The sequence below is a fragment of the Diabrotica virgifera genome, chromosome 9 (genome assembly GCF_917563875.1).
Source record: "Diabrotica virgifera virgifera chromosome 9, PGI_DIABVI_V3a".
Taxonomy (NCBI): Eukaryota; Metazoa; Arthropoda; class Insecta; order Coleoptera; family Chrysomelidae; genus Diabrotica; species Diabrotica virgifera.
In genome coordinates, this window is record NC_065451.1 from 21,635 (window position 1) to 49,046 (window position 27,412).

Sequence of the window (27,412 nt, forward strand, 5' to 3'; positions counted from 1 at the left end):
TTTTTTAAAATAATTAATCGTGCCAAGAAAACCTCTCAATGTTTTCAAATTCGTTGGTCTTGGGTATTCATCTATGAGCTTGACTCTGTCTTCGGCTAATCTTACTGTTTTGGTGTCCAATTGAAAACCCAAATAAATGACTTCTTTTTGAAAAAATTGACATTTTTCAATGTTTAATTTCAATCCCGCTGTGTCCAATTCTTCCAGAATTATTTCTATGTGTTTCAGATGACTCTGAGTATCTTGTGAAAAAATTAATAAATCATCGATATAATGAACTATGAAATCTTCGTGGCGATTCAAAATGGTATGTAGAGCTCGGACGAGTGCAGCACAAGCACTTTGCAATCCAAACGGCACTACCTTAAACCGGTAGACAATACCATCAATAGAAAAAGCGGTGTAGTTTCTACACTTTTCAGCTAACGGTATCAACCAAAAACTGTGTTTTAAGTCAATTTTCGAAAATATGTGTGACCCCGTGATTCTTCCAAAAATGGCCTCGATGTTTAGAGGTGATTCATATTGTGATACAGTGTGCTGGTTGATATTCCTGGCATCTAAACATAATCTCAATTCTCCACTGCTTTTCTTTACTATCACAATCGGGTTAACATACGGTGAATCACATCTTTCGATGATTTGATCTTCCAACATTTTATTTATTTCTTCTTTCACCTCTTGTCGATACTTGTATGGAATCGGGTAAGTCTTTGATCGAAAATTTCCCAAGTTTTTCACCTCAAATGAATGTTCGTACTTTTTAGCCACTCTGTTTTCCTCATTGATCAAATTTTCGTAGTTTCTTAACATCATCCGCAATTCTTTTTCTTTCCCTTCTCCACATATCAATTTTCTGTCTTTTTTCTCAGATTCTTCACACATGTTTACCGTGCATTCTGCATCCTCGTTTGCATATACCTCCTCTTCAAATACCACTGTTTCAATCATATTCTTTTCACTTTCATTTTTTAGCTTTATTTCTTCTTCTCCTGAGCCCGTCTCTTCTTTTGAGGAATCCCAGGTTTCCTTTGTTTCTGATACTCTCAAATTTTCTTCTTCTGGGCTCAACTCTTCTTTTGAGGAGCCACAGGTTTCATTTTCTTTTATCTTTTTCTGACCTTTTCTCCTTTTTTTTCTTTGTCCTTGCTTCGCTGCCAAATTCATTTCCACTGTTTGTTCTTTACCTGATTCGTCCGTATTTTGTTTCTCATGTTCCTTGTCCTGTTCTTTTTCTTTTTCTTCTGTTAGTTTCATCGTATTATTTTTAAAATCTATCACTACGTGTTTTTCTGCCAATTCGTCCACTCCTACTATCATGTCATGTGACATGTTTGGCATTATTACACATTGTAGTGCATACATATTCTTGCCCAGTCGTACCATTACTCGTATGCCTTCATTTATAGTTGCCAATGTCCGTTTGTTTGCGCCCACTAAATTTACCCTAGGTATTTTATAAATTAAATTTGTTAAGTTAACTTCTTCTATTAGTTTTCTGTTGACCAATGTTATTTCAGATCCAGTGTCTATCATAATTTTAATTGGTTTCTCGTTGATAAATCCATCCACAAATTTTAAATTAACTCCATTTTTCTTTTCGTTGTTTCCTGCCAATTTAATAAACTCCTTGGGGTGACAAAAAATTCCTGTTTGATTTTTGGTTTTTAGTGAGCGCCGTCGTGAAAAGACGCCGGTTGCTCATCGTTGTTTATATTTTCGTCATAATGTCTCTCTCCGTCATATTCATCTGTCTGGGTATTATTTACTTCTCTTCTATTTTCTCTTGGTCTGTCGGATCTATTTCGGTTTTGTCGATATCCCTGTTCATTTTGTCTACCATTATTTCTGTTTTCTTGATTTGAGCGTGTGGTGTTTCTATTCTGGTATTCTCGATTTCTGTCCTCATTCCATTGCCTATTTCTTTGTTCATAATTTCCTCTTCCGTTGTCTCTATTTTCGTTTTCCCTTCTGGGATTAAAATCTCGTCTTGTATAGTCCCTCCTATTTTGATTTCTATCTCTGTAATCTTGTGTTTCTCGGGGCCTGTAATCTTCTCGCGACCTTCTTGATTTTCTTTCTCTTAGACGTGATTCTCTTATTTGTAAGAATTGGCATAGACTATCTATGTCTTTGTAGTTTTGCAATGTGATATGGTCTTCCAGCGTTTCTTCGAAATGTCTTGCAATCAGTTCGACTAATTGTTCCGATGAGTAATTATATTGTAAATGTTTTGCATTATTGTAAATTTGTAAAGCATATGTCCTTTCTGATACCCCCATCCTATCATTGTATTTCCCATTTTGCAATTCCTTGTTAATTTCCAATTGTTGGACTTTTCCCCAGAAATAATTCAAAAATTTTTGTTCAAATTGTTGCCAATTGCCGAATTCTTCTTCTTTACTATCGAACCATAGGCTTGCTTCATATTTGAGATGGTTTCTGATAGTTTCTTTTGCTGTTTCGAAATTTCCGATGTGCTGTATTTTCTTTTTTAGGCTATTTATGAACGGCACTGGGTGTAATCTTCTTACATCCCCGCCAAACCTTATCTTCACGTCATCTGTGCTATGTATAACCATTTCTCTTCTTTCTCCGACATTCTGTTGAGTATTGATTTCCGCAATCTTTCTTTCCACTTCTTCTATGTCTGCTTGAATAGCGTTTTGCAACTTGTTTTCCAAACTTTCCATTTCTTTTTTTTGGCAATTCGTTAACTCCTTCATTTTATTTTGAATTTTCATTTCTTGTTCTTTCATGTGGTCCTTCATTCTCATTTCTTGTTTTTGCATGTGATCTTTAATTTTCATTTCATACTTTTCTATGCGTTCCTCTATTTTCTTATTGTTCTCTTCTATCGCTTGTTTTGTTTCCTGTTGATTGTCATCCATTTTTTTCTCCACTTTATCCATTTTCTGTTCCATTTTTTGTTGTGATTCATCCATTTTTTTTGATGTTTCTTCCTGATTTTCTTGCATTTTATCCATTTTTTGTGACTGGAGTTGCATCAGTTGTAATAGTTTATCTATTCCTGATAATTCTTGCTGTTCTGATGCCATGATTGTCGTGTCTAAAATATCTTCTTGGTCTGAATGTTCTTTTTGTTTTTTGTTGTCTTTGCTTTGGCTTCTTGTCACAGACATTTGTTTTTAAGAAGTACTGTCCCCGCCAAATATGAAATTTTACTAGTATGTTACCAAGACGACTTTTTCTCACCCAAATATTATAAATTGTCAATAAATATATCAAATGTAAATATCGTAAAAATAAAATATTAAATCAGTTATGTAAAATTTGTACCTAAAGAGATCTAAAATTTTATGTTATCAAATGTAAGTATCTCACTTTTTACCACAGGCATATAAATTTTCAAATACCGGCTTTACTCTTTCTATCCTTCAAATTTGCCACTAGAAATACTTTACAATGCTTTCCACGTTGGACGACAGTTGATGAGATCTTGATTATTGATATGAGATAATATTCTTATATGTCACTTAATTTAATCAATGTATTAATACTAATCTAATTAATTAACCAGATCACATATCAATATGTTTTCAATCTCAGGGCGAATTATAAATTAATTACTTACTTTCGTGGCTTCAAATATTTCTTAATGGTTCCTAATCGGGATAGAAAAGAAAAGAGTCAAAAAAAATACACATATGGGTTACAATTATAATCAAAATATTTTTTATTTTATTTAAAAGGCAATCAATGCTTAATATTTGCTATTTCTTATTATTCTTAAACATAACATTTACAAATGGGAATCTTATTTCCTTTTGGTTTTCAATTGAAAGTTTTTATTAACATTTAACTATTAGGAGTTATTAGGAACAACTCTATTTAAGTTTGATGAAGATTTTCTGATATTATTGATTATGTTATTCAATTTTTTATGTGGAATTTAATACGAAAAACCCATACATTCATGTCCAAACAAATGAGACTGACCTTTTCCTGGTGAACTGAAAATGTCCTCACACAAGACCCGTTTCCTGCTATCCTTGGCTGCGATCAAACCTCGTCCTGGCTTCCAGTAATGTTCTCCTTTGAAAAACTAGCTCGAATAGCTCTCGTTCCTGCGTCTGTCGTGATGCTGTGTTCTACCTTTCTCGAAACTGCTATCAGCTACCGGGACACTCTTGGCTCAAGGAGGTTCTTTTACTCTCGACCTGGCCTACTTCTCGTTCCACGATAGATACTCCACACTCACGGAACTACACCGGCTTTCTCACTCTCCGTACACTACCGTCTACTACTCGACTTCACTTCTCGACAGCTCAAAACATTCTGATCTCACTTTGTCATTCATTCCCCTACTTTCTAAATATCCCTTCCAAATTCACAAATCAATCTTCCACCACCAACTCTCATTCGTAATATTCCTCAAAACCAATTTTTAATCTTTCTAAATATGCTTAATGGATTTCAAAAGAAAATATTTAATTCCCATTATAAAATACTTTCTAACTATTTACAAATTTTAATGACCTATTCTCTCTTTCAAATGAGTCTTATTTAGCATAGGCTAATGATCGAAACCTTCCGCGAAAAACGATAATGAACTATCATCTATTTCACTGAGTTTTATTTAGCATAGGCTAATGATCGACCTTCCGAGAAGAACGATAATGGTACGCGTCATTCACTTTGTTTATCTAAGCACATTGTTCCGAGTTTCGTACGCTTATTCTAATCACTTCTTAAAATTAAATATAACAATTTGTTGTATACAGGTTGTTCTAAATTTATATGCCCGAGGTTGAGAAAATTAAAAATATTTTATATTAAAGTGAATTTTGTTTATAATTATCAAATTTTAATTTTTATATCAAATAGAAATATAACAATATATATATATATATATATATATATATATATATATATATATATATATATATATATATATATATATATATATATATATATATATATATATATATATATATATATATATATATATATATATATATATATATATATATATATATATATATATAGTGGTCTACATTTTCAAGACTGACGTTGTCAATAACAAGATTAGTTTGTACATTACTTATTATTTTTGTTTTCTGAAGATTCATTTTGAGACCTATTTTATTTGGAAGTATACTTGGAAGTATACTATACATTATAATATGTATGAAAATGCAACTGTGATAGTATAACTAGCCGAAAATACAAAGTCCTTCCTAGAATTTAAGGATCAGGAAAACAATTTTTGAGATTTAATATTTTTGCCCTGCTTAATGTTGTGATGTGATGAGAATAATTAATTAGAACGTTAGAAGAACATATTAAGTATCAATCACAAGTAGATTTAAAACATTTTAATAAACTTTTAAAAGAAATTAACGCACCACCTTAAAAATGGGCCATTTTTGATGTTTTGAATTTCTTAAACCTGTTGTCCGATTTAAGTATTTATTAACATGTTATAGCCTTATTCTTTAACAATATCTCTGTATTAATATTGTTGGATCTATGGAATATTCTAGCATTTATAAAATACTGAAATTAAAACCCAATTATAGCCTAATGCTTTCTTAACATTCTGCTTTTTATTTAGTTGGTCATGTTGGATGATAAAAAAGTTAGGTACTTTAACAACTAGCGTTGCTTTTCATTAATACAGGGTGTTTTTAAATACATATGGCAAACTTTAAGGAATAATTCTGTTTTTAATATTTGTGTTACTTTAACGTGTTGAGTACCATCAAGCTTTCTTTTAATAATCTCACAACTAGTAAGTGTACTAAGACAATGTAATATTTTATTAATACTTACGTTTTTGTATTACATTACTGAGTCTTGATAAAGGGATTAAACAATCCCGAAAGCTAGACAAAAAGTCAAAAGAGTGTTTCTTTGATATCCTGGCCAACCTTCTGACTGCAACCCTAATAAACCAATATATATGCTGCTTTATATATAAGTTAATTATACTTTGGGTTTTGTTTCAGTCATGGTATGATTACAAACTCCGTTGGGAGCCGAAGGAGTACGGAGGGGTGCAAATGCTGCACGTGCCGTCCGATCACATTTGGAGGCCGGACATAGTACTTTACAACAAGTACGTAAAAACTCATTAGCAATCTTAAGCTGTACAGAACTTTTAACTTTACACACTACTTTCACATGTATATATATTCTTGGTCCTTGTAATGTCTCCTTAATCCTAACATTTGCATGTTTATTATTAGATTTATTTTAATAAATACTTCACACGATAGTCATCATTCTTCTATAATTAACCGCTTAACACTTTATCCCGAGTATACTCGGCCAAACAATTTTTAACAAAAATTATTAACCCGAGATATATCGGGCTGAATGTTGACTGAACAGCTGAACAGTAGCAAACCGTTTAAAATAGTTTTAAATAGTGGCATAAAATATATTAAATCGTGTTAACTCGTGTATTTTGCCGCAGATTTTGTTGTCACTGTACTATACACGATACTGGGGAAACTTACACATGGCTGAGTCCAGTGTCCAGTGGTACGGATAGCTAACGGTAACGATTTAGTACATGTCTGATCATTGAAAAAGTGTAACGCAGTTTGTTTCTTTTATTTACGAATATTGTGTCGCATTCATAGAGGGTGATATTGAAGACGATCATGCTTTTATTCGCAAATAGCGTTTTTAGCACTTAACTTTCCTGTGACGAGATAACTCGGGATAAGAGTTTTAGTTTTTTAATGGGTTAATTTTTTCTTTAATATGTCTTATTTTTTATTTTTTTGTTTATTTAAATTTTGCATTACTTTTACATATTAAAATATGCCAATAAAAAATTGTCACATTTCACGGATTTTTCAAATTTATTCGTAAAGCAAGCGGTTAATATCAGGTAAATTTGTAATGTCAAATAGATCACTGAGGTATAAATAATAGTTATGTAAAAAAAATATAAAAAAGTGAAAAATTGTCATGAGTCAATGATCTCATACATCTCCAATAAATTAACTGACCTCCTTAAAAATGGGTAGTTTTTGATGTCTCGAATTTCGTAAACCTGTTGTCCGATTTAAGCGATTGTTTAATATGTTATGACATTATTCTTTAACACTATCGTTGTAATAATATTGTTGCTAGACAGGTAATTTATCATTGTAGACCGGGTGTATCAACCAAAGTGTGCATATCATCCTGTAGAATATTTTAGCATTTATATAATAATACTGAAATTAAAACTCAACTATAGCCTCATGTTTTCTTAACATTCTGTTTTTGATTCATTCGCTTATGTTGGATAATAAAAAAGTTAAGTACTTTAAGAACTAGCCTTGTTTTTCATCAATACAGGGTGTTTTTAAATAAGTATGGCAAACTTTAAGGGGTAATTCTGCATGAAGAAATAATGACAGTTTGCTTTATAAATCATTTTTATATGACACCGAGATAGGGGTGTTGAAATTTTTCTTACAAACCGACGATTTATTTATTACTCTAAACCTGATTAAGATATGCAAATGAAATTTGGTGGCTTTTAAGAGGTAGTTATTGCACATTTTTGATATATAATTAGAACTTTAATATTTACTATTGGCGCGCATAAGGGCAATATGACCCTTATGTGCGCCAATGGTGAACATAAAATTCTTAGTTTTATGTCAAAAAATGTACAATAACTACCTCTTAAAACCCACCAAATTTTATTTGCATATCTTAACCGGTTTTAGAGTAATAAATAAATCGTCGGTTTGTAAGAAAAATTTCAACAACCCCTATCTCGGAAACTGTCATATAAAAATGCTTTATAAAGCAACCTGTCATTATTTTTTTCATGCACGCCTTAAAATTTGCTATTAGTCCAGAAAGCCACTGCGCATCCGCTAGGAAAAATATTCTAATTCGGATTTTTTGCACAATCTTACTCAAAAAGGACTCCTTTTAACAAATTTGCATGTTGCCAGGGCCAAAAGGTGGTCAAAAATTTTTTTAACGTTTTTTTTTTGTTTTTTTTCCTAAAATTATTTTTTTTTGCATGGAACAAAGTTTTTTTAGATTTTTTGGATCATTCCAAACAGAAAAGGTCTTTAGTGACATTTCTCTAAAAATGATAGTTTTTCACATATAAGCGATTAAAAATTGAAAAATCGCGAAATCGGCCATTTTTAACCCTCAAAAACTATGTGAAAAAGTTAAAATTTAAATGTTGCCAAAGTAAGTAGATATTGTTTAAACATCGATTCATGAAATCCCGAAGAGTTTTTTGCAATACAATATTCAAAACTCCTTTGTTTTTTAATTGATAATCAAGCGTGCGCGACACTATTTTCCACCGACAGTATGGTGCAAATAAAAGGAATAAATTCGTTATTTCGTAAACCGGCGACTTTAATGAAAAATCCCGAAACAGGTCGATTTGTATTTTTAAGTTACGATACTATGGCATATATGATATACTAGTGACGTCATCCATCTGGCCGTAATGACGTAATCGATGATTTTTTTAAATGAGAATAGGGGTCGTGTGCTAGCTCTTTTGAAAGGTTCTTCAATTCTCTATTTAGTAATATAAACATTTATATAATTATTTATACAGGGTGTCCTTCTAATTCTTTTTTGTCAAATAATTTAATTTAATAAAAATTTTTTGGACACCCTGTATAAATAATTATGTAAATGTTTACATTACTAAATAGAGAATTGAAGAACCTTTCAAATGAGCTACCACACGACCCCTATTCTGATTTAAAAAAATAATCGATTACGTCATCACGCCCAGACGGATGACGTCACTAGTATACCATACATGCCACAATATCATAACTTAAAAATAAAAATCGACCTGTTTCGGGTTTTTTTCTTAAAGTAGCCGGTTTACGAAATAACGAATTTATTCCTTTCATTTGCACCATAATGTATACACATGCAACGGTGGAAAATAGTGTCGCGCACGCGTGATTAGAAATTAAAAACAAAGGAGTTTTGAATATTATATTGCAAAAAACTCTTCGGGATTTCATCAATCGATGTTTAAAGAATATCTACCTACCTTGGCAACATTCAAATTTTCAGCTTTTCACATAGTTTTTGAGCGTTAAAAATGGCTGATTTCGCAATTTTTCAATTTTTACTCGCTTATATGTCAAAAACTATCATTTTTAGAGAAAAATCACTAAAGACCTTTTCTGTTTGGAATGATCCAAAAAACCTAAAAAAACTTTGTTCCATGCAAAAAAAAATAATTTTAGGAAAAAAGCAAAAAAAAAAGTTTAAAAAATTTTTGACCACCTTTTGGTCCTGGCAACATACAAATTTGTTAAAGGAGTCCTTTTTGAGTAAGATTGTGCAAAAAATCCGAATTAGAATATTTTTCCTAGCGGATGCGCAGTGGCTTTCTGGACTATATACTTATTTAAAAACACCCTGTATTGATGAAAAATAAGGCTAGTTGTTAAAGTCCTTAACTTTTTTATTATCCAACACAAGCGAATGAATCAAAAACAAAAACATGAGGCTATAGTTGGGTTTTAATTTCAGTATTATGTAAATGCTAAAATATTCCACAGGGTGGCGCGAACTTTGAGAAAAAAGCACAGTTTAATTGTTACACCCGATATACAATGGCAATTTACCTGTCTATTCGTAACAATTATTACAGCGATATTGTTAAAGAATATGGCTATAAGATGTTAAAGAAATCACTTAAATCAGACAACAGGTATATCACGTAGCTAATGCCATCGTTATAGATGTTGTTCTAATCTTCACGATAACGATCTAATGTGATTGAATGTCGTAAGATAATAGCATTAAGCCATTGAATCAGCTTAAGCTTAATTTAGAAAGAAATGCCGTCACTCACGAACGGAACAAGACGAAGGAAATTACAGAAGTTTTTTGCTGCAACCGCTCTAATGACTGCGACACTTAGGGATAAATTTAAAGGGTATATTTCTAAACTTCCATTATGTGACTTTCCATTATCATATCTCATTATCTTAACATTTTATCCAACCACAAAAACATCTTTCAATATTATGAAACACTGAACTCAAAGGACACCACGCACATTTTATGGAAAATATAATGCCGCTCAAATTAAATAAAATTTATGTGAATAGGAATAGATGATTGGTCTCGTAATTTAAAGAATTTTAAAATTTGTTCAAATCTGTAAAATTCTCAAAAATCACATTAATGTCCGAATAGTATATTATTTGACAAATAATGACATGGTTTCCAAGTTAAGTATGATATAATGCCCTACGGCGTTATTTTGAATGCCCTAGGGTATTAAATTTAAATAACTAGTTAAATACTGTCAAGTTGACAAATAACAACCTAAGTAAAACTATGGTTACCACAATTACGTTACGACTATTGCTGGTACATGTACTTATTTGAAAACTAATTATTTCAAAATTCATTCAAATTTTTTGCATATAAAGAATAAGTTAGTCGAACATAAAACGTTGAAGGCACCACGGGTATTACAGATAATAACGCTTTCGGTCAACGTATATCCCTCGAGCCAAAGGCACTCGGTATATACCATAGACCTCAAGCATTATTATCCTTATAATACCTTTGGTACCTTAATAACTATTTTGAAATTCATAAAACTGTCATTAATAAATAATATTAGTCTAGTGCATGAGATATGAGGATTAAAGGAAGTACGACTGACCAAATTATACCTACTTTATTATCAATAACAATAAGATAAGATGAGAGTAAGGCTCTGCCTTAATCCCTCAGAATGATTTATGGAGTACCGCATTAGAATATCTTTTTTCTCTCTTTAAAACATATACATTTCCATTTGATTTTAAATTTATTTATATCAATTTACGCTCTTATTATTCCAAATACAGAGTTGGCGCAATGATATGAAATTAGTGTAATTTCAAGACCAATCTATTTATGTAAATTTTATTTCATTTGAGTTACATTATATTTTCCATAACATGTGTCCTTTCTTTTATTTTGAGAAAATTTTTGGAATGTATACTTCTTATCGTTCGGTATGAAATTTTGGCAGGTGTAAAGTCATATTGGGCGTCTTTCAAAATCGTGATGCGAGAGCGTCTGGAGACGCTAGAGATTAGCTTGCAGTATAAATATCATAACATACATCTATACAATTATTTAAATTGAATAAAGGAATTATATTATTTATTTATTTATTATTGGGATTTAAACAAATTTTGATATATTCAAATAATGATAATAATATAAATTATAATGTTTTTATGTATCAACAAAGCCTATAGTTTGTTTATGTTTGAGTTTGTTAGATCCGTCAAATTTAAACTAAATTTTAAATGATTGATAAAAATATCATAATCTGGCATCGTGGTCTGGTATGGATTCCATGAATTTATTTTGGTGGTTAGTACCTACTTGTTTGATAACAAAAATGTCTGTCAGTTAACGCGACTCCGGTACTTTTAGGCAAGAAAAAATAATATGAAAGTAGATGGAAAACAACCCTAGAACTTATAAGTCAAATATGATAAGTCTCATCCGTAATAATATGGTCTATCTATTGGCTAGGATACCTGGCTTTCACCCAGAAAGCTGCGGTTCGATTCCCGCAATCGGCAATCCTTTTTGTTTTTAAAATATTTTGATTTTGATTTAAAAAGATATTTTGATTTGAAGAAAAATTGTTTTTATAATACTTTTAAAGTGAATACTTCTTATCGTTCGGTATGGAATTTTGGCGGATGTAAAGTCATATTGGGCGTCATGTCATTCAAAATCGTAACATCCTATAAAATTAACGGGTAGAATCTAGTTATATATTATATTATATTATGTTAAATTGGGTATGTTATATATTATATTAAATTATAGGCAAATAAAATTAAATATAGTCGAATGGAATGGCCACACTCTCTTTTTTTATTTAAATTGAATCTATATTTCTCCTTTTAGAATTCTTGGCTGTTATTTTAAGTCATTTCGAAATTACCCCAAAACTAAGTTCAATAGACTTTTCTTTGCACTTACTTTTGAGTTTATGAACAAAGTTTAGATGAGTTTGATAAGTAGCAATCTCGGATTTTGTGTTAAATGGAACATATGAAGTTTTCCTTTACCGTCGTAATATTTTTTTGCTAATTCATTTTCAATCTTCTAGTTCCCCCTTAAATAAATAATGGAAATATGGGATAGTCAAAATGGAATCTATGATGAGCAAAAGATTCTGGAATTTTTTAAGAAATTTTAATTCGTATGTCGCAAACATAGCTGTAATGGAATATATTCTTTTGTATAGAGTACAGTCTCTATTTTTCATGAAGTACCTGTCAAGAAATCGTACCTCCGCTCAAACAACGTCATAAGTCAAAAAAGCAAAATATCGAGAAAACGACGTTCAAAATTTGTGCTAGAACTTTTACGGGTTTAATTCAAAAACTATTAAAATTAGTATAATAACTATCTTAGTCAGTTACAAAGGTTTTTGAAGCTCAACAAGAACTATACAGATAAAATAACGAAAAATTTACAAAATATTATTCATCAAAAGTGGCTCAGAATATAAATATTATCATTATTATTATCTCGTTAGCAGACTTATACTTTTTAATGAAGTAACTTTAAATACAAGTAACAGTATTAAACACAAAATACTGCAAAATGTGATAAATAAAGTGATAAATGTGCCACTTTTCTTGAGCACATACGCATATTGTTGTGAATAAAGTAATCACATAATATACTGGCTTAACTCGACAAACGACGCTTTATACACATCTTAGATGGACAAATAATGCTTTGCACAAATCGATATGTGATACTGTTTATGTTCGGTGCACCGTTGATTTTGGTTAATCATATAATGGCACTAGTTTCATCTAACAACAAATAATTGAACTATAAACGTAACATTTATTTGAGATAATAGTTGAGTTTGTAGTTTTATTAAACTGTTAATGTAATAAAACCGTTTTTATGAAAAAACAAAAGATGTAGATCTTTGAAACACACTCAGTGATCAAAAGATCCACAGGTACTGGTTTAACGACCACTCGTATGAAATCAAACAAATGAAATAGAGAATGTGGAAAAATCCCCTTACGAATAATTCACACATCCACCATTTCGGGCTGGGAAAAATTTTCTGAATAGAATCAAAGATCCAAACACCAGTTCTTAGAAATGTGTTGAAGAGGGCGAAACACATTCTAAGAACTGGTTTTTGTTGCTGAGGACAAAATAAAGATTCGAAACAAAATAAAATTCTTTTACGACCAACTGAAGCTAAGATAATTGTTTTTGTTTTCTTAAATCGTAGTGACTTTATTTATAACAATTAAGAAATTATTTCACAGTCATTGACTAAATAAAGACTTATATTATCTTATAATACAAATTATTTTAAACGAAAATTACATTTTATTATTAAAAATGATTTTTAAAGTGTAGTGGAGGTTTATTTATCTTGAGGATTTACAACAAATGGTTGACAGAGTGGTAGAAGTCAGCCAAGAAAACGGACTGTCCCTAAACACAAAAAAGACACAATTTATGGTAATCACAAAAGTTCAACAGCGCCAAGAAAGCATAACAATACATGGAGAACAAATTAAAAAGGTTGAAAAATATAAATATTTGGGTACAATAATTAATGAAACTAATGAGTACACAGAAGAGATTAAAGCAAGAATAGGACAGGCAAGAAATGCTTTCAACAAACTAAAAAAAGTACTCTGTAGCAGGGACATTACAATTTCTTTAAAGATAAGACTTCTGAGATGCTACGTGTTCTCCGTATTATTCTATGGGTTGGAGGCTTGGACATTAAAGAAGGATGTTTCGGACAGATTAGAAGCCTTCGAGTTATGGGCCTACAGAAGAATATTAAGAATAAGTTGGGTGGATAGAGTCACGAATATCGAGGTGTTGAGAAGAATGGGAAAAGATAAAGAGGTTTTAAATACAATTAAAGTCAGAAAACTGCAATATCTGGGACATGTTATGAGGGGCGAGCGTTATAACTTGTTACAATTGATAATGCAAGGAAGAATACAGGGTAGAAGGAGTCGCGGAAGAAGACGCATCTCCTGGTTAAACAATTTGAGAGCTTGGTTTAATTGCACTTCTGCTGATCTCTTTAGAGCAGCGGTATCGAAAGTGCGAATTGCCGTGATGGTTGCCAACCTTCTTAGAGGAGATGGCACATGAAGAAGAAGAAGGAGGTTTATTTTTCTTAGGAATGTGATTTATTGTGTCGGTTGCCCTTAGCAACGGTTAGCAACTTATAGTACATTGAATCACGGTTTTTGCTCCAAATTTTAAAGCACCGCTTGGATTGACATGAAATTTGGCAAACACATAGATAACATGTCGAAGAATAAAAGTGATATTGGGCCTCTGTGTGCTTTTGCACTGGGGGTGAGTCTCACCCCTTATAAATTGTGAAATATATTCGTTCAAAAGAGTCCGGAAATGGATAAAACGACTAATTCTAAGCAACTTTTATTCTATAGCATTTTTTCATTAAGTTCGTACTTTTAGAGTTATTTGCGAGTAAATACGTTAATTTTTTAACAAAAAAAAAACACGTTTTTAGGCGGTTTTTGGCAAATAGGTCAAAGGTATTTTATTGAAAAAACATTTCTGAGCAAAAATATAGCCCATTAAAAATAAAAAAAAATGGTGTATGTATGAACTCACTAGACCTAGCACAAGCAAAGTTCTAGCTAATGAAAAATAGGTTCATGTCCGTCAAATTTCAAAGTGAATATTTCAACGTGAAATAACCAGAAAATGATTCACTTTTCGGAGAAAACTCATTAAAACTTTTTTTAAAGTGTTTAACAAAATATTATTTTTTGTTTTTTAAAAAAGTTTCTAGTATCAAAAGTAAGCAAGTTACGCTCAAAATAACGTTGATCTCTTTTTTTTTGTCGAAAAAGCTCGAGAAAGTCACCCTCTAATTACCATCTTAAATCAAATTAATCGTTACCGCTTCACAAGATACTTTGCCCATTTATTAATTATATGATCTGTAAGTATCATCGGTTCAAAGGGCTTATTTAAAAAAAATTGTTTTAAAGTAAATCTGTTATAATTTTTAATTTTGAAAAAAAATGTTTTTTTTTCAAAATAGCTTAAAATTTATTGGTGTGACCAAAAATTACAAAGAGTAAAAAAATGTAGTTTTTGGTTTTCTGAATATTTTGAATTTTTTGTTTTTTTTGTAAGGCAAAAATTGGTTAAGATATGGCTGTTCTAAATTTGCATATACTCGTGATTATTGACTAGTTTCACTAGTTCAAGTCTTTTCAACTACAGCCCCTTCAAAAATAAGAACTTTAAAGCGATGAAACTTACAGACATATACGACGCATACACGAGTAAAACAACTTATAAAGTAAAAAGGAATAATTTCATTTTTGATGCTAATTAGGGGGTGCCTTTCCCAAGTTTTTTTTACCAAAAAAAAAGAGACCAACTTTATTTTGAGCGTAACTTGCTTACTTTTGATGGTAAAAACTTTTTTAAAAAACAGATACACATATTTCTTTAAGCAATTTAAAAAAGTTATAATGATTTTTCTCCAAAACGTGCACGATTTTTTTATTATTTTACGTTGAAATAATTCACTTTGAAATTTGACGGATATGAACCTATTAGTCCTGTCGCCAGGGGGGGTACAACGGCCTCGTTAATTCAGATGGACTTACCCAAGTTTTTTTTATGTATTTTGACCCGTAGAACACGAATTTTTTGGGTAACAGTTGATCCGGATGTCGATAAGATTGTTATAGACCAAGAACTTGAGGAATCAAATAACAGCGATTTTTGGCAAAACAAAACAATATTTTGTATTTTTTGGGTCATTTTAAGCAAAAAATATTTCTACAAGTTTTTTAGTAGGATGCACAGTTTTCGAGATAAACGCGGTTGAACTTTGAAAAAATCGAAAAACTGCAATTTTTAAACCCGAATAACTTTTGATTAAAAAATAAAATAGCAATTCTGCTTAGCGCCTTTGAAAGTTCAAGTCAAATTATGTCGGTTTTGATTATTTGCATTGCTAAAAATTTATTGTGTTATTGTTAAACAAAGCTACAAACAACTAGTGCGTGAGTGATGTTTCTATGATTTCTCATTTAAAATCGAACGAGTAGGTAGAATAGGTACTAGTGCAATCAAGACTATTTCTACGTTACATGCGTTAAAACGCATGTAAAAGCACGGGAAACCCTACGTGTTTATAGCTTTGTTAAACAATAAAAAAATAAATTTTTACCAATGCAAATAATCAAAACCGATATAATTTGACTTAAACTTTCAAATGCGGTAAGCAGACTTGCTATTTTATTTTTTAATCAAAAGTTATTCGGGTTCAAAAATTGCAATTTTTCGATTTTTTTAAAGTTCAACCGCGTTTATCTCGAAAACTGTGCATCCTACGAAAAAACTTGTAGAAATATTTTTTACTTAAAATGGCCCAAAAAATACAAAATATTGTTTTGTTTTGCCAAAAATCGCTGTTATTTGATTCCTCAAGTTCTTGGTCTATAACAATCTTATCGACATTCGGATCAACTGTTACCCAAAAAATTCGTGTTCTACGGGTCAAAATACATAAAAAAAACTTGAGTAAGTCCATCTGAATTAACGAGGCCGTTGTACCCCCCCTGGCGACAGGACTATATTTTTCATTAACTAGAATTTTGTTTCTACTGGGTCTAGAGAGTTCATGTATACATACATCATTTTTTTCAATCTTTAATGTGCTATATTTTTGTTACGAATGTTTTTCCAATAAAATACTTAGTTTTTGAGTTATTTGCTAAAAACCGCCTAAAAACGGGTTTTTTTGTTGAAAAATGAACGGATTTACTCGCAAATAACTCGAAAAGTACTAACTTAATGAAAAAATTCTATAAAATAAAAGTTGCTTAGAATTAGACGTTTTATCCATTTCCGGGCTTATTTTGAACGAATATGTTTTCACAACTTATAAGGGGTGAAAGACACCCCACAGTGCAAAAGCACACAGAGGCCCACTATCATTTTTATTCTTTGACATGTTATCTATGTGTTTGCCAAATTTCATGTCAATCCAAGCAGTGCTTTAAAATTTGGAGCAAAAACCGCGATTCAATGTACTATAAGTTGTTAACCGTTGCTAAGGGCAACCGACACAATAAATCACATTCCTAAAGAAAAATAAACCTCCACTACACTTTAAAAATTATTTTTAATAATAAAATGTAATTTTCGTTTAAAATAATTTGTATTTTAAGATAATATAAGTCTTTCTTTAGTCAATGACTGTGAAATAATTTCTTAATTGTTATAAATAAAGTCACTACGATTTCAGAAATCAAAAACAATTATCTCCGCTTCAGTTGATCGTAAAAATTTTTTATTTTGTTTTCAATCTTTATTTTGTCCTCGGCAACAATAATCTGCAAGTTAGAAACTCATAAGATGTACAGGGGCGGCTTCAGTTCTAAACGTTTATAACGAAATTTGCCCCCTTATTTTCAAACCCAAAGTAAGAGGTTCCAAAATGATTTACGCATTTATTTACATCAGAATATGAAAATATAAGTCTTTAGAAGGAGAGTGCATCTTGGATAAACTTTCTACGATTTTTTTTTTTCAAAAAGGTATAGACTTCCACATTTGACCCCTTTTTATAAACAAGTTATAATATCTAAGCCACACGTTCACCAATCGAACTCTTCGAAGTTTTTTATGTTTGGTATTGAAAGAATTTCATTTTAAAGCCTTAAAAAATAAATAAAAGTTATTTTTACAATAAATATTGCAATTGCAACAAACGGCCATTTTGGATCTTTCGCAGTCTGTTTTGCAATAAAGGATTAACGAAATTAAACTTGCCATAGCTCAAATTGTAGGTTTTTTAATTTACTACAATTTTCTATTTAAAAGTTTTTCTCTAAAATGAATATCTTAAGCTGCAATATTAAAAATCTTTAAAAATTGCAAATTTAACAAATGAAAAACGTCATAAATAAAAAACCTCCTAAAATTTTTGGTTGCATTTTATTATAAGTTATTCCTGGCATCGTCCTTTACAACACCTGATGGGTTTCAAAAATTCCTGAATTATATCACGTTTTTTCTCCCGCAGCCTGGGGTACAAAGATAAATTACTATCCACTGAGATGGAGTTTTCGAGAAGGTCAACAAGAAGATCTAGACTAGAACACATAAGAAACGACGACATTAGACAACAAATGGAAATAGAAAGAACAATCACAGATGACATCGAAAAACAACAGCTAGTATGGTACGGACACTTACGACGAACGGATCAAAGAAGAATCCCCAAAAAAGTGTTAGAATGGACCCCCACAGAAAAATAAAAACAAGGAAGACCAGCAATTATTTGGATAAAGGGCATTTCCAAGGCGATTTCGAAAAGAAATTCAAGCGAGGAAGACTGCTACAATAGAAAGAAGTGACGATTACGAACGGAAAGGCATAGAACGCCATAAAACCGAATTAATATAGGTAATGTTGTATTGTATTCTAAGTTTTTCGAGGCAGATGTATTATTTTTATAAATTCATGTACACAATCTGTAAAAAGACAGTTAAATTCTTCTGCTACAAAAACTGTGCATTCGTTTCCAAATCGAAAATACTAGAGAATAATTTATAAGATTAATCAGCATTCTTCGCTGCATTTAATAGAATTTTTCATAGAAGCCGAACGGCACTAGTTGTTATTAAGTGAATATTTGATGGCAAATGGAAAAGGGTTGAAATTTTATCATCTCTAATTAAAAATTCTTTTGCTATCGAAGTCGCATGAGTAAAATGAATGTTGGACTATTTTAAGCTTAAAAAATATCTTACGGATTGTATGCATATGTGTCGATTATATGCATATCTTCGTATGGGACTCGGTACAAAGAAGGCATTACTTGGCCTCCAGATAGTACTACAAAAATACCGAGATCATCGAAAAGACGTGTTTCTCTGTTTTATCGACTGAGAAAAAGCGTTTTATCGAGTAAAACACACAGAACTCCTAGAAACCCTAACGCAACATGGTATAGAGTATAGAACATAATAATGTGACCCTTAGTAAAAACCTATATTGGGATCAAATGGCGTCAATTAAAATAGACAATCATCTAACATCAAAAATGTCAATAAAAAGAGGAGTTCGTCATGGCTGTTTACTTTCTCCACTATTATTTAATATATATTTCAAAAAGATCTTTCAAAATTCCCTCTAAAATATTGAAGAAGGAATAAAAATCAACGGAGAATACGTAAACAAGAGACGCAGACGACACCGGACGGTGCTGAGTGTTTGCAACGACTTTTGAATGTCATAACCAGAGAGAGAGAGAGAGAGAGAGAGAGAGAGAGAGAGAGAGAGAGAGAGAGAGAGAGAGAGAGAGAGAGAGAGAGATAGCTTGGGGCTAAATACTAAATATAAATACAAATAAAACAAAAGCAATGGCTGTTTCACGTGCACCAAATGCCGACATTAATATTCATATCTATAACAAACAGATAGAACTTGTACAAAGATAGAGTACGCTAGGTCCGCTTTTCAAAGAATGAAAAAATTCCTAATACACCGTACCTTATCGTTGGTATCCGATACCAATTTGTAAAAACATTCATTTATTCCATATTGCCATAATATATACATATAATCGATAACCCTAGGGCAGAACCCTAAGTTGTTATGTGGACATATTGCTATATGGAGTAGTGGAGTAGAACATGAACTGTCGGAATTACAAGTATGAGGCATATAGAAGCCTTCGAGATGTGGGTTTTTCGAAGGATCATATTTAGATCAAAGATCTTATTTAGATCAAAGATCTCAAAGCGTGTTTTTAAATAAAAAGTCGTCAAATAAAATATACCTATCACGAGGAGTTCCGCAAGGTTCTATATTGGGACCTTTGTTGTTTTCGATATACACCTCCCAGTTCTCAAGTTATTTAAATTATATGAAATCTCACTATTATGCAGATGATACACAATTGTACTTAGAGTTTAAAGAATCAGAAGTTGAAAATGCTTGTTCTAAAATTAATAAAGAACTAAAATCTATTTCAGACATTTCAAACAAATTCTGCTTAGGCATAAATCCCTCAAAATCCAAAGCCATGCTGTTTGGACGTAGAATAGAGAAAAATCGAGTAAATAATAAAATACATTTAAAAATCAATAACGAAAATTTAATTCTATCTAATTGTGAAAAAAACCTGGGACTCATATTAGATGACTCCCTAACGTTCTCTAATCATATTTCATCAATAATTCAGAAAGCATTTTGTAATTTAAAACTTTTATTCTCACATAGACAAATGTTTAATAGAACCACTAAAATTATGCTCTGCAATAGTCTAGTGCTTTCACAGTTTAATTACTGTGATGTAATATATGGACCAGCATTAACACAACTAGATCAGAATCGTTTGCAACGAATTCAAAATATGTGTGTCCGTTTCATTTGTGGTATCAGACGTCGAAATCCAACTTCTAAGCATCTTGCAGATCTAGGATGGTTAAATGTTAGTAACAGGCGTATTCTTCACGGATCAGTATTATTTCATAAAATAATGCTAACCAAAAAGCCCTATTATTTATATAAAAAAGTTAAAAAAAGGTCAGAAGTACATAATATTAATGTCAGATTCAAAAATAAACTTAATATACCGAAACATAAAACCTCGTTATTTCGATCTTGCTTCTCTTACAATATTGCTAATCTGTACAATATGATCCCTGAAAATTTCAAAACTTTACCCATCTCTCAATTTAAATCCAACGTAAAAAAGTCTCTATTTAATAATAGCATAAAATTAAAATTTAGATTATAAACCAGTAAATTTGGCTACATTCGTTTAAATGATTGCAAAGTTTATTCAATAAAAATTTATTCAATCAAAATAGATAATTAGTGTTATTATCATATACGATAAATTTATTTTAGCATGTAAATAGGTCTTTAGGTTACACTAGAATAGTAATTATTTGTATTGCGGTTACGTGGAAGAGCGCTTCTTAGCTGGTGTTTCTAGGAACATCATCTAAGAGCGAACGTCGCCTTTTGCTTTATTATAATTATTACTGTTTGTCTAGTTTGTATTTTTTTTGAAAAAAAGCAATAAAGTCATTATTATTATTATTATTATTATAAGGATGCTGAAGATCTCTTGGACAGAGCCCGTGACCAACAACGAGGTGCTAAGAAGAATGTAGCTGAGAGACAACTCCTAAATATTGTAAAAAACAGAAAAACGAGTTATCTAGGACATATTTACAGAGGAGAAAGTTACAACTTTTTACGACTCATAATGGAAGGGAAAGTGGAAGGAAGAAGTGGTTCAGGAAGAAGAAAATGCTCCTGGCTGAAGAATGTAAGAGACTGGACAGGCATGAACACACATTCGATACAAAGAACAGCTCAAGATAAAGAGCAATTTGCTGTAGTTATAGCCAACCTTCAGTCATGGAGAAGGCACCTTAAGAAGAAGAAGCATTTCCAAAGAATCCAAAACTCATGATAATTGACTACATCCTGGTTTATAACAGTGTCAACTGATTTGAACGAAAGCAACTTTCCTGAAAGACAATTCTAAACGGTCACATTAAGAACATCGGCATCTGTATTTTTTGCGCCAATATTTTGCCAAAAACATTTTGGTGGTTCAGGCATGCACTCTATTGTAAGTGTGACCTCTTGCATTTTTTAACTGTAGTCAACATTTTAAATCACGTTTTTCTTAATTAATTAGGTTATACTTATTTTAGGGCTTTTTAACATTGATGATGGATTTTTTTTAATCCGAAAACGGTCTGTGATGTAATGTAACCTTTATTTAGTGACTTTTAAATATACCTTTTACAAAGGATCTAGTATTTTCGTGATGTCTGGTATATAGCCAGCTACAAGAATTTTATTTTCCTCGTGGATTTTTTAAAATATATAAATCGTGTGAAGTATTTAAAAGTATTTTTATTTTATTTTTGTGTATCACCCATTTTAGTGTGTAGTTATAATCATATCACTCCGGCATCATCAGCACAGACTCTTTAAGGTATTGTACTCCTTTTCCTTTCTAGTCACAAATGAGCAGATGTGATAGCTTGAAATGAAACCTGAAGACAAACATGTTGTAAGAGACAGAAAGAACAGAAATAAATAATACTAGCTGACCCGGCGAACCTTGTACCGTATTAGAAATAAATAAAATTGTGTCAAAGTTTAATAAATAAAAATTAACAAAAAACAAAAAAATACAAAATACAGTTTGACTAAATACCAAAACAAAAGTGTACGGCACTAGAGTCCGACATCTTGCGGGTGTCGGACTCTACGACCGCGCTCTCTTTTTTGTCAGACAAAAATAATTTTATTATATCGTATAATCTTTTAATTTACATAAAAAATTATAATTTTGCAATAACTAAACGTAACCGCGCTAGAGCTACAGGTTGAGCGAAGGCGAGTCCAACCTGCACTCTGAAAATTTTCAGAAAATGGTAGACTTGCTCAAACAAAGCAGTTAAAACCATTTTTAACACTTTTTTATAACCAGTTTCAAAAAAGAACGATGTACTGTGGACTAAGAAGGATGTTAATTTCCAAATGCTAGTTTGAAAGGTATTTAAAATCCCTTCCATTTGCCTATTTATACTTTTTTTCCTCGTTTAGTTAAATTTTGACAATTAGTTGAAAATCGTAAAATTTTGTATGCCATATAGCTTTTAAGTGTCTCAGATAATTACTATATTATATCTCATAATTATTTTTATAGAGACATTTCTAACCGGTTCCAATTATTATTACTATCTAGCCAAAAGAGTATTTACCCTCAAAGAGAACATTTCTCTGTGTTAATTGTATTTGCGTTTAGAAACGAGGCATTACTTATGTACTATTACAGAAGAGTCTTCATAATTTAATAATATTTAATGAGTCTGAATTACTCTACGTTAAATGAAATAACCAAATGCAATTATAAATCCAATTGAATTTTAATTATTAAATATTATTACTTTTACTAATTTTCACGAATAATATTTAGAAAAATAATAAATCCATTTTCGATAATTAGGCGGAGATATATATCTATCTAATTAGCCTTCTTCGGTGCATCTTTGGACATATGCCTCCCCAATCCTTTTTCATTCTTCTCTGTCTGTCGCTTTATTCATCCACATAGAGCCACGTGTTTCTTGATATCATCTGCGCATCTCATTTGGAACCTTCCTCTGCTTCGATTATATTTCTACAGTCCTAATTTGTAAGAATTTTGTTCCATCAAAATCTTCATTTCAATCTTTCAACTTCTTGTCTAACACCCCTAACTTTTGTTTTCTCTTTTATCCACTTGGTTTTCTTTTTATCCATTAATCGTATGTCAACATTTGTCTTTCCATTGCTTTTTGCGTTTTTATGATTTGGTCCATGTTTGCTTTTGTAAACGGCCACGTTTGTGAACCACAAGTAAGAACAAAGAGTACTCATTGATTGTAGGTATAAGTAATACCTTGGTTTTAAGATGTGGATATCTTTTGTTTTTAAGAATGTAGCTTAGTTTGTCAAATGCAAAGTCTAACTCGTCTGTGATATAAAGCACTAAAATCGTCTAATCCTCTAACTTTTTTAAAGTAAGTCGGATCGTTATAAAACCTTTTAGGGCAGTAAATGAGAGCAAGAACAGGTTCCATCCATCCAATGGCACTACAGCCCAAATCGAGCCTTGGCCTCTTTCAACAAGCTTCTCCAATCATTTCGATTTACCGCTGTTCTTTTCCATGAACGCCTTCCCAGGAAGTTCCTGGCATCCTCATCGACTTCGTCTTCCCATCTCTTTTTAGGTCTTCCAACAGGTCTTCTTCCCTGCATTCTTGCATTCAGCAATTCCATATTCCGTTGCCAAAGTCGTCGTCTTGATATCCGTCCATTCCGAGGCCTATCTGAAGGTTTCGTAGTAGTACTTTTTTACAAGAATAGGTTACTGGCCTATCGCCCAACCCCCTTTTCGGAGGACCATTTCTCCCTTCCTCGTCAGCCCTGACCCTACTTTCCACTGGGGTTGGTTACCCAATCTCCGGTAAGGTTGCTCAGGTTCTCCAGGGTTCACCCGTGCAGCCCAAGCCGCACTTCGTGGAGGTGAGGATAGGAATTGAGTAGGAGAGGCTAGAGATGCTAACTGGAAACAGCATCTTGTATTGCGCTTCACTACCCCATTTGAACCCCGCAAGAACAGGTTATTACCTCCGAATTCTATCCTACTGCATGGATTTTAATGAAATTTTAGGAATAGCCTGAAAATATCTCCTTATTCAAAGTATACCCTATGCCGATGTGTTCTTTTGTCTTGGGGGCGGTTCCTGCGCCTTCTCGGGGGTGGAAAATTTTTTGGTTAAACAACTACGGAAGTTGCTAGAGGACCCAATTCTAAGCAAAAACTTTTCTATAATTTTTTTTTTCGAAAACTCAATACTTTTTCAGTTATTCGTGGTTGAAAATTGGCTATTTTCATTGAAATATAATACCTTTTCAAACGGTTTTTTGCGAATACCTTAAAAACAATGCATCTAACTAAAAAATTACATAAAACATTTTTGTAGCTCATAAAAAACAAAGGGCTTCGTTCCTTCTTCAATCTTCTAGTTATAACACAAAAAGAGATATGGTAGGTAAAATGAGTTTGTTTTTTGGTGCATGCAAAGCAGTGTATTCAACTTAAAATAACAGAGAAACGGTCGATTTTATGTATATGTTACGGTAAGTATGATTAATTGGAAATTATTAATAATTACCGGTTACTATTCATACAAATTGAATAGCTAGGTAAAAATAATAAATATGCCAGAATTAATCACATCGACCGGTAATTATTAATAAATTCCGGATTAGAACGGTAAATGCGATAAATTGCAATACCGTTAAGTGCGTAGAAGCTTGCGGAGTGTAGGGAGGTTTATTAGTCACTGTAACATACCCAAGTTAAATACGGCGCATAGCGCATACCACAGTGTTAGTCAATCTGTAGTGGGAAGCGGCCACTGTGTATACACTATTAACTGTATTAAATACATAAGGCTAAAGTAGGATTAAAATCATCCTTACCTCCTGGTACTTTATCTGAAATCAGAAGAAGATTTAGAAGCGACAATAGCAGATCAATCTGATGACGCTGATGATGGAGCAAAGCACCCTGGTGATATGGAACTCAACAGTTCAACCGAGGATTCCAGGTAACACTAACAGTCCAATCGAACATAATGCGTGTGCGACAATTGCTGTCAATGAGCAAGACAATGTCAGTATTGACGTTAAAGAAAATGAGGAAGACGAAGAATATTGCACTGCTATTGACAAAACATCAAAAGAAAATTCAGAAGACTCGGCATCTTGCTAAACAGTCACTTACACAGTAAAAGAATCTGACAGAATGTTAAAGCATTCTAATAATATATTCTATGTTGAAAAAGTACGTCAAAGTGTTAGAGTGCGAATTCCAGAAGTTGATAGAGCTAAAGCCGATAGCCGAAACATTATTGTCATTATTATTTCTGTTCTAGATGAAAAGCTATACAAGCTAGGCAATAAGCACGGTATTTTAAACGAATTTCATGCAAGAAACGAATTTACCACCTGCAAGGAAACAGTCATTTCAGTCAACGAAGCGCCTGATACTGAAATAAGCCTCAGTGAATGCGTTCGTAAAGATTCGAATTTAGGCAGTCAAGGATTCCGCCACTGCAATTATAGTGGCCAATGCAATTAAAAATGCTGCACACGCAAAAAACTAAGCGTTTTTTGTAATTCTAAGTGTCACGACAGCCTTATCTATAAAAACAAGTAATTATAGTCTAGTAACTTAAAGCCTAATGCGTGTGTATGGGTTTGTTTTTACGTATAAGGTGTCTAGTTGAGTTTTTTTATTAATAAATTCTGTTTAAGTGTTTAACCTTATCATTAAATTTCATAAATAAACAATGGTGAAGCCCAAAATGCATTTTTATTACATTAATCAGATTTGTTAGGAACGTAATAATAACCCGTAAATCTAATTATAAAGGCATTATTAATTATATTAACCAGCTGCTACGGTTATTATTAATATTTACCCGGTAATTATTAATACAGACCGGATTTATCACATCAACCGTAACTTAATATATAATGCTACCAATACCTTTTATTGTGCTTGAAAAGTCCTTCCAAATAAGCAATATTAAATGTCGATTACATTCAAACTAAGCGAGATATGCTGCAAAAAATTGATGACTAACGAATTTTAAGAAAAAAATTGAGAAGTATATTCAACCCCTCACTCACAAGAATTTAAATGCATCGTTCTCCTTCTACAATACATTTTACTACAGTGTCATTTTTATGTTCAAAAAGTTGAGCGGGTTTAAAATGAATGGTTTTTGAAAAAAATAAGATCAAATTATAGAGCGCATATTTAAATTTTCTTAAAAATCCTCTTTTTCTCCATGTAACTTGAAAATGATAAGAGATACTGTTATAAAAAATAAAATCAAAATGTTTATCTTCATTTTTGCATGGCATCTTTTTTTTGGCATCTCTTATCATTTTCGAGTTACATGGAGAAAAAGGAAGATTTTTAAGAAAATTTTAAAATGCGCTCAATAATTTTATCTTATTTTTTTCAAAAACCATTCACTTTAAACCCGCCCAACTTTTTGAACATAGAAAGATCACTATAGTAAAATGTATTGTAGAAGAAAAACGATGCATTTAAATTCTTGTGGGTGAGGGGTTAAATATACTTTCAATTTTCAATTTTTTTCTTAAAATACGTTAGTCATCAAATTGTTTACAGTTTATCTCGCATAGTTTGAATGTAATGGACATTTAATATTGCTTATTTTAAAGGTCTTTTCAAACACAACAAATGTTATTGGTAGCATTATACACGTAAAATCGACCGTTTCTCTGTTATTTCAAGTTAAATACACTGATTTGAGCATGAACCAAGAAAACAAGTTTTTTTCACTTACCATATCTCTTTTTCTGTTATAACTAGAATATTCATAAAGGAAAGAATCTCTTTGTTATTTTATAAGCTACAAAAATGTTTTATATAGTTTTTTTAGTTAGATGCATAGTTTTTAAGGTATTCGCAAAAAACCGTTTGAAAAGGTGTTATGTTTCAATGAAAATGGCCAATTTTCAACCAGGAATAACTCAAGAAGTATTGAGTTTTGGAAATAAAATTATAGAACAGTTTTTGCTTAGTATTAGGCTCTCTAGCAATTTCCGTAGTTATTTAAGCAAAAAATTTTCCACCCACTATAAGGGGTGGGAACCGCCACCAAGACAAAAGCACACATCGGCATAGGGTAGACTTTGTTTCTTAGGCTATTCCCTACTTGCTGTGAAAATATCACGTAAATCGATATAGTAGGATAGAATTCGGAGCCAC

The 27,412-nt window shown here is 31.7% G+C and overlaps 1 protein-coding gene across 7 annotated transcripts in view; it reads left to right on the forward strand.

Annotated features, from left to right (window-relative positions):
• The window catches only part of LOC114324883 (acetylcholine receptor subunit alpha-like), a 195,524-nt gene that overhangs the window by 12,201 nt on the left and 155,911 nt on the right, over nucleotides 1-27,412 (forward strand). For all 7 annotated transcript variants that reach the window (XM_050662853.1, XM_050662850.1, XM_050662854.1 and 4 more), the window contains one exon: nucleotides 5,973-6,082. In XM_050662853.1, coding sequence (XP_050518810.1) covers nucleotides 5,973-6,082 — 110 coding nt within the window. The remainder of the gene's footprint in view (nucleotides 1-5,972; nucleotides 6,083-27,412) is intronic.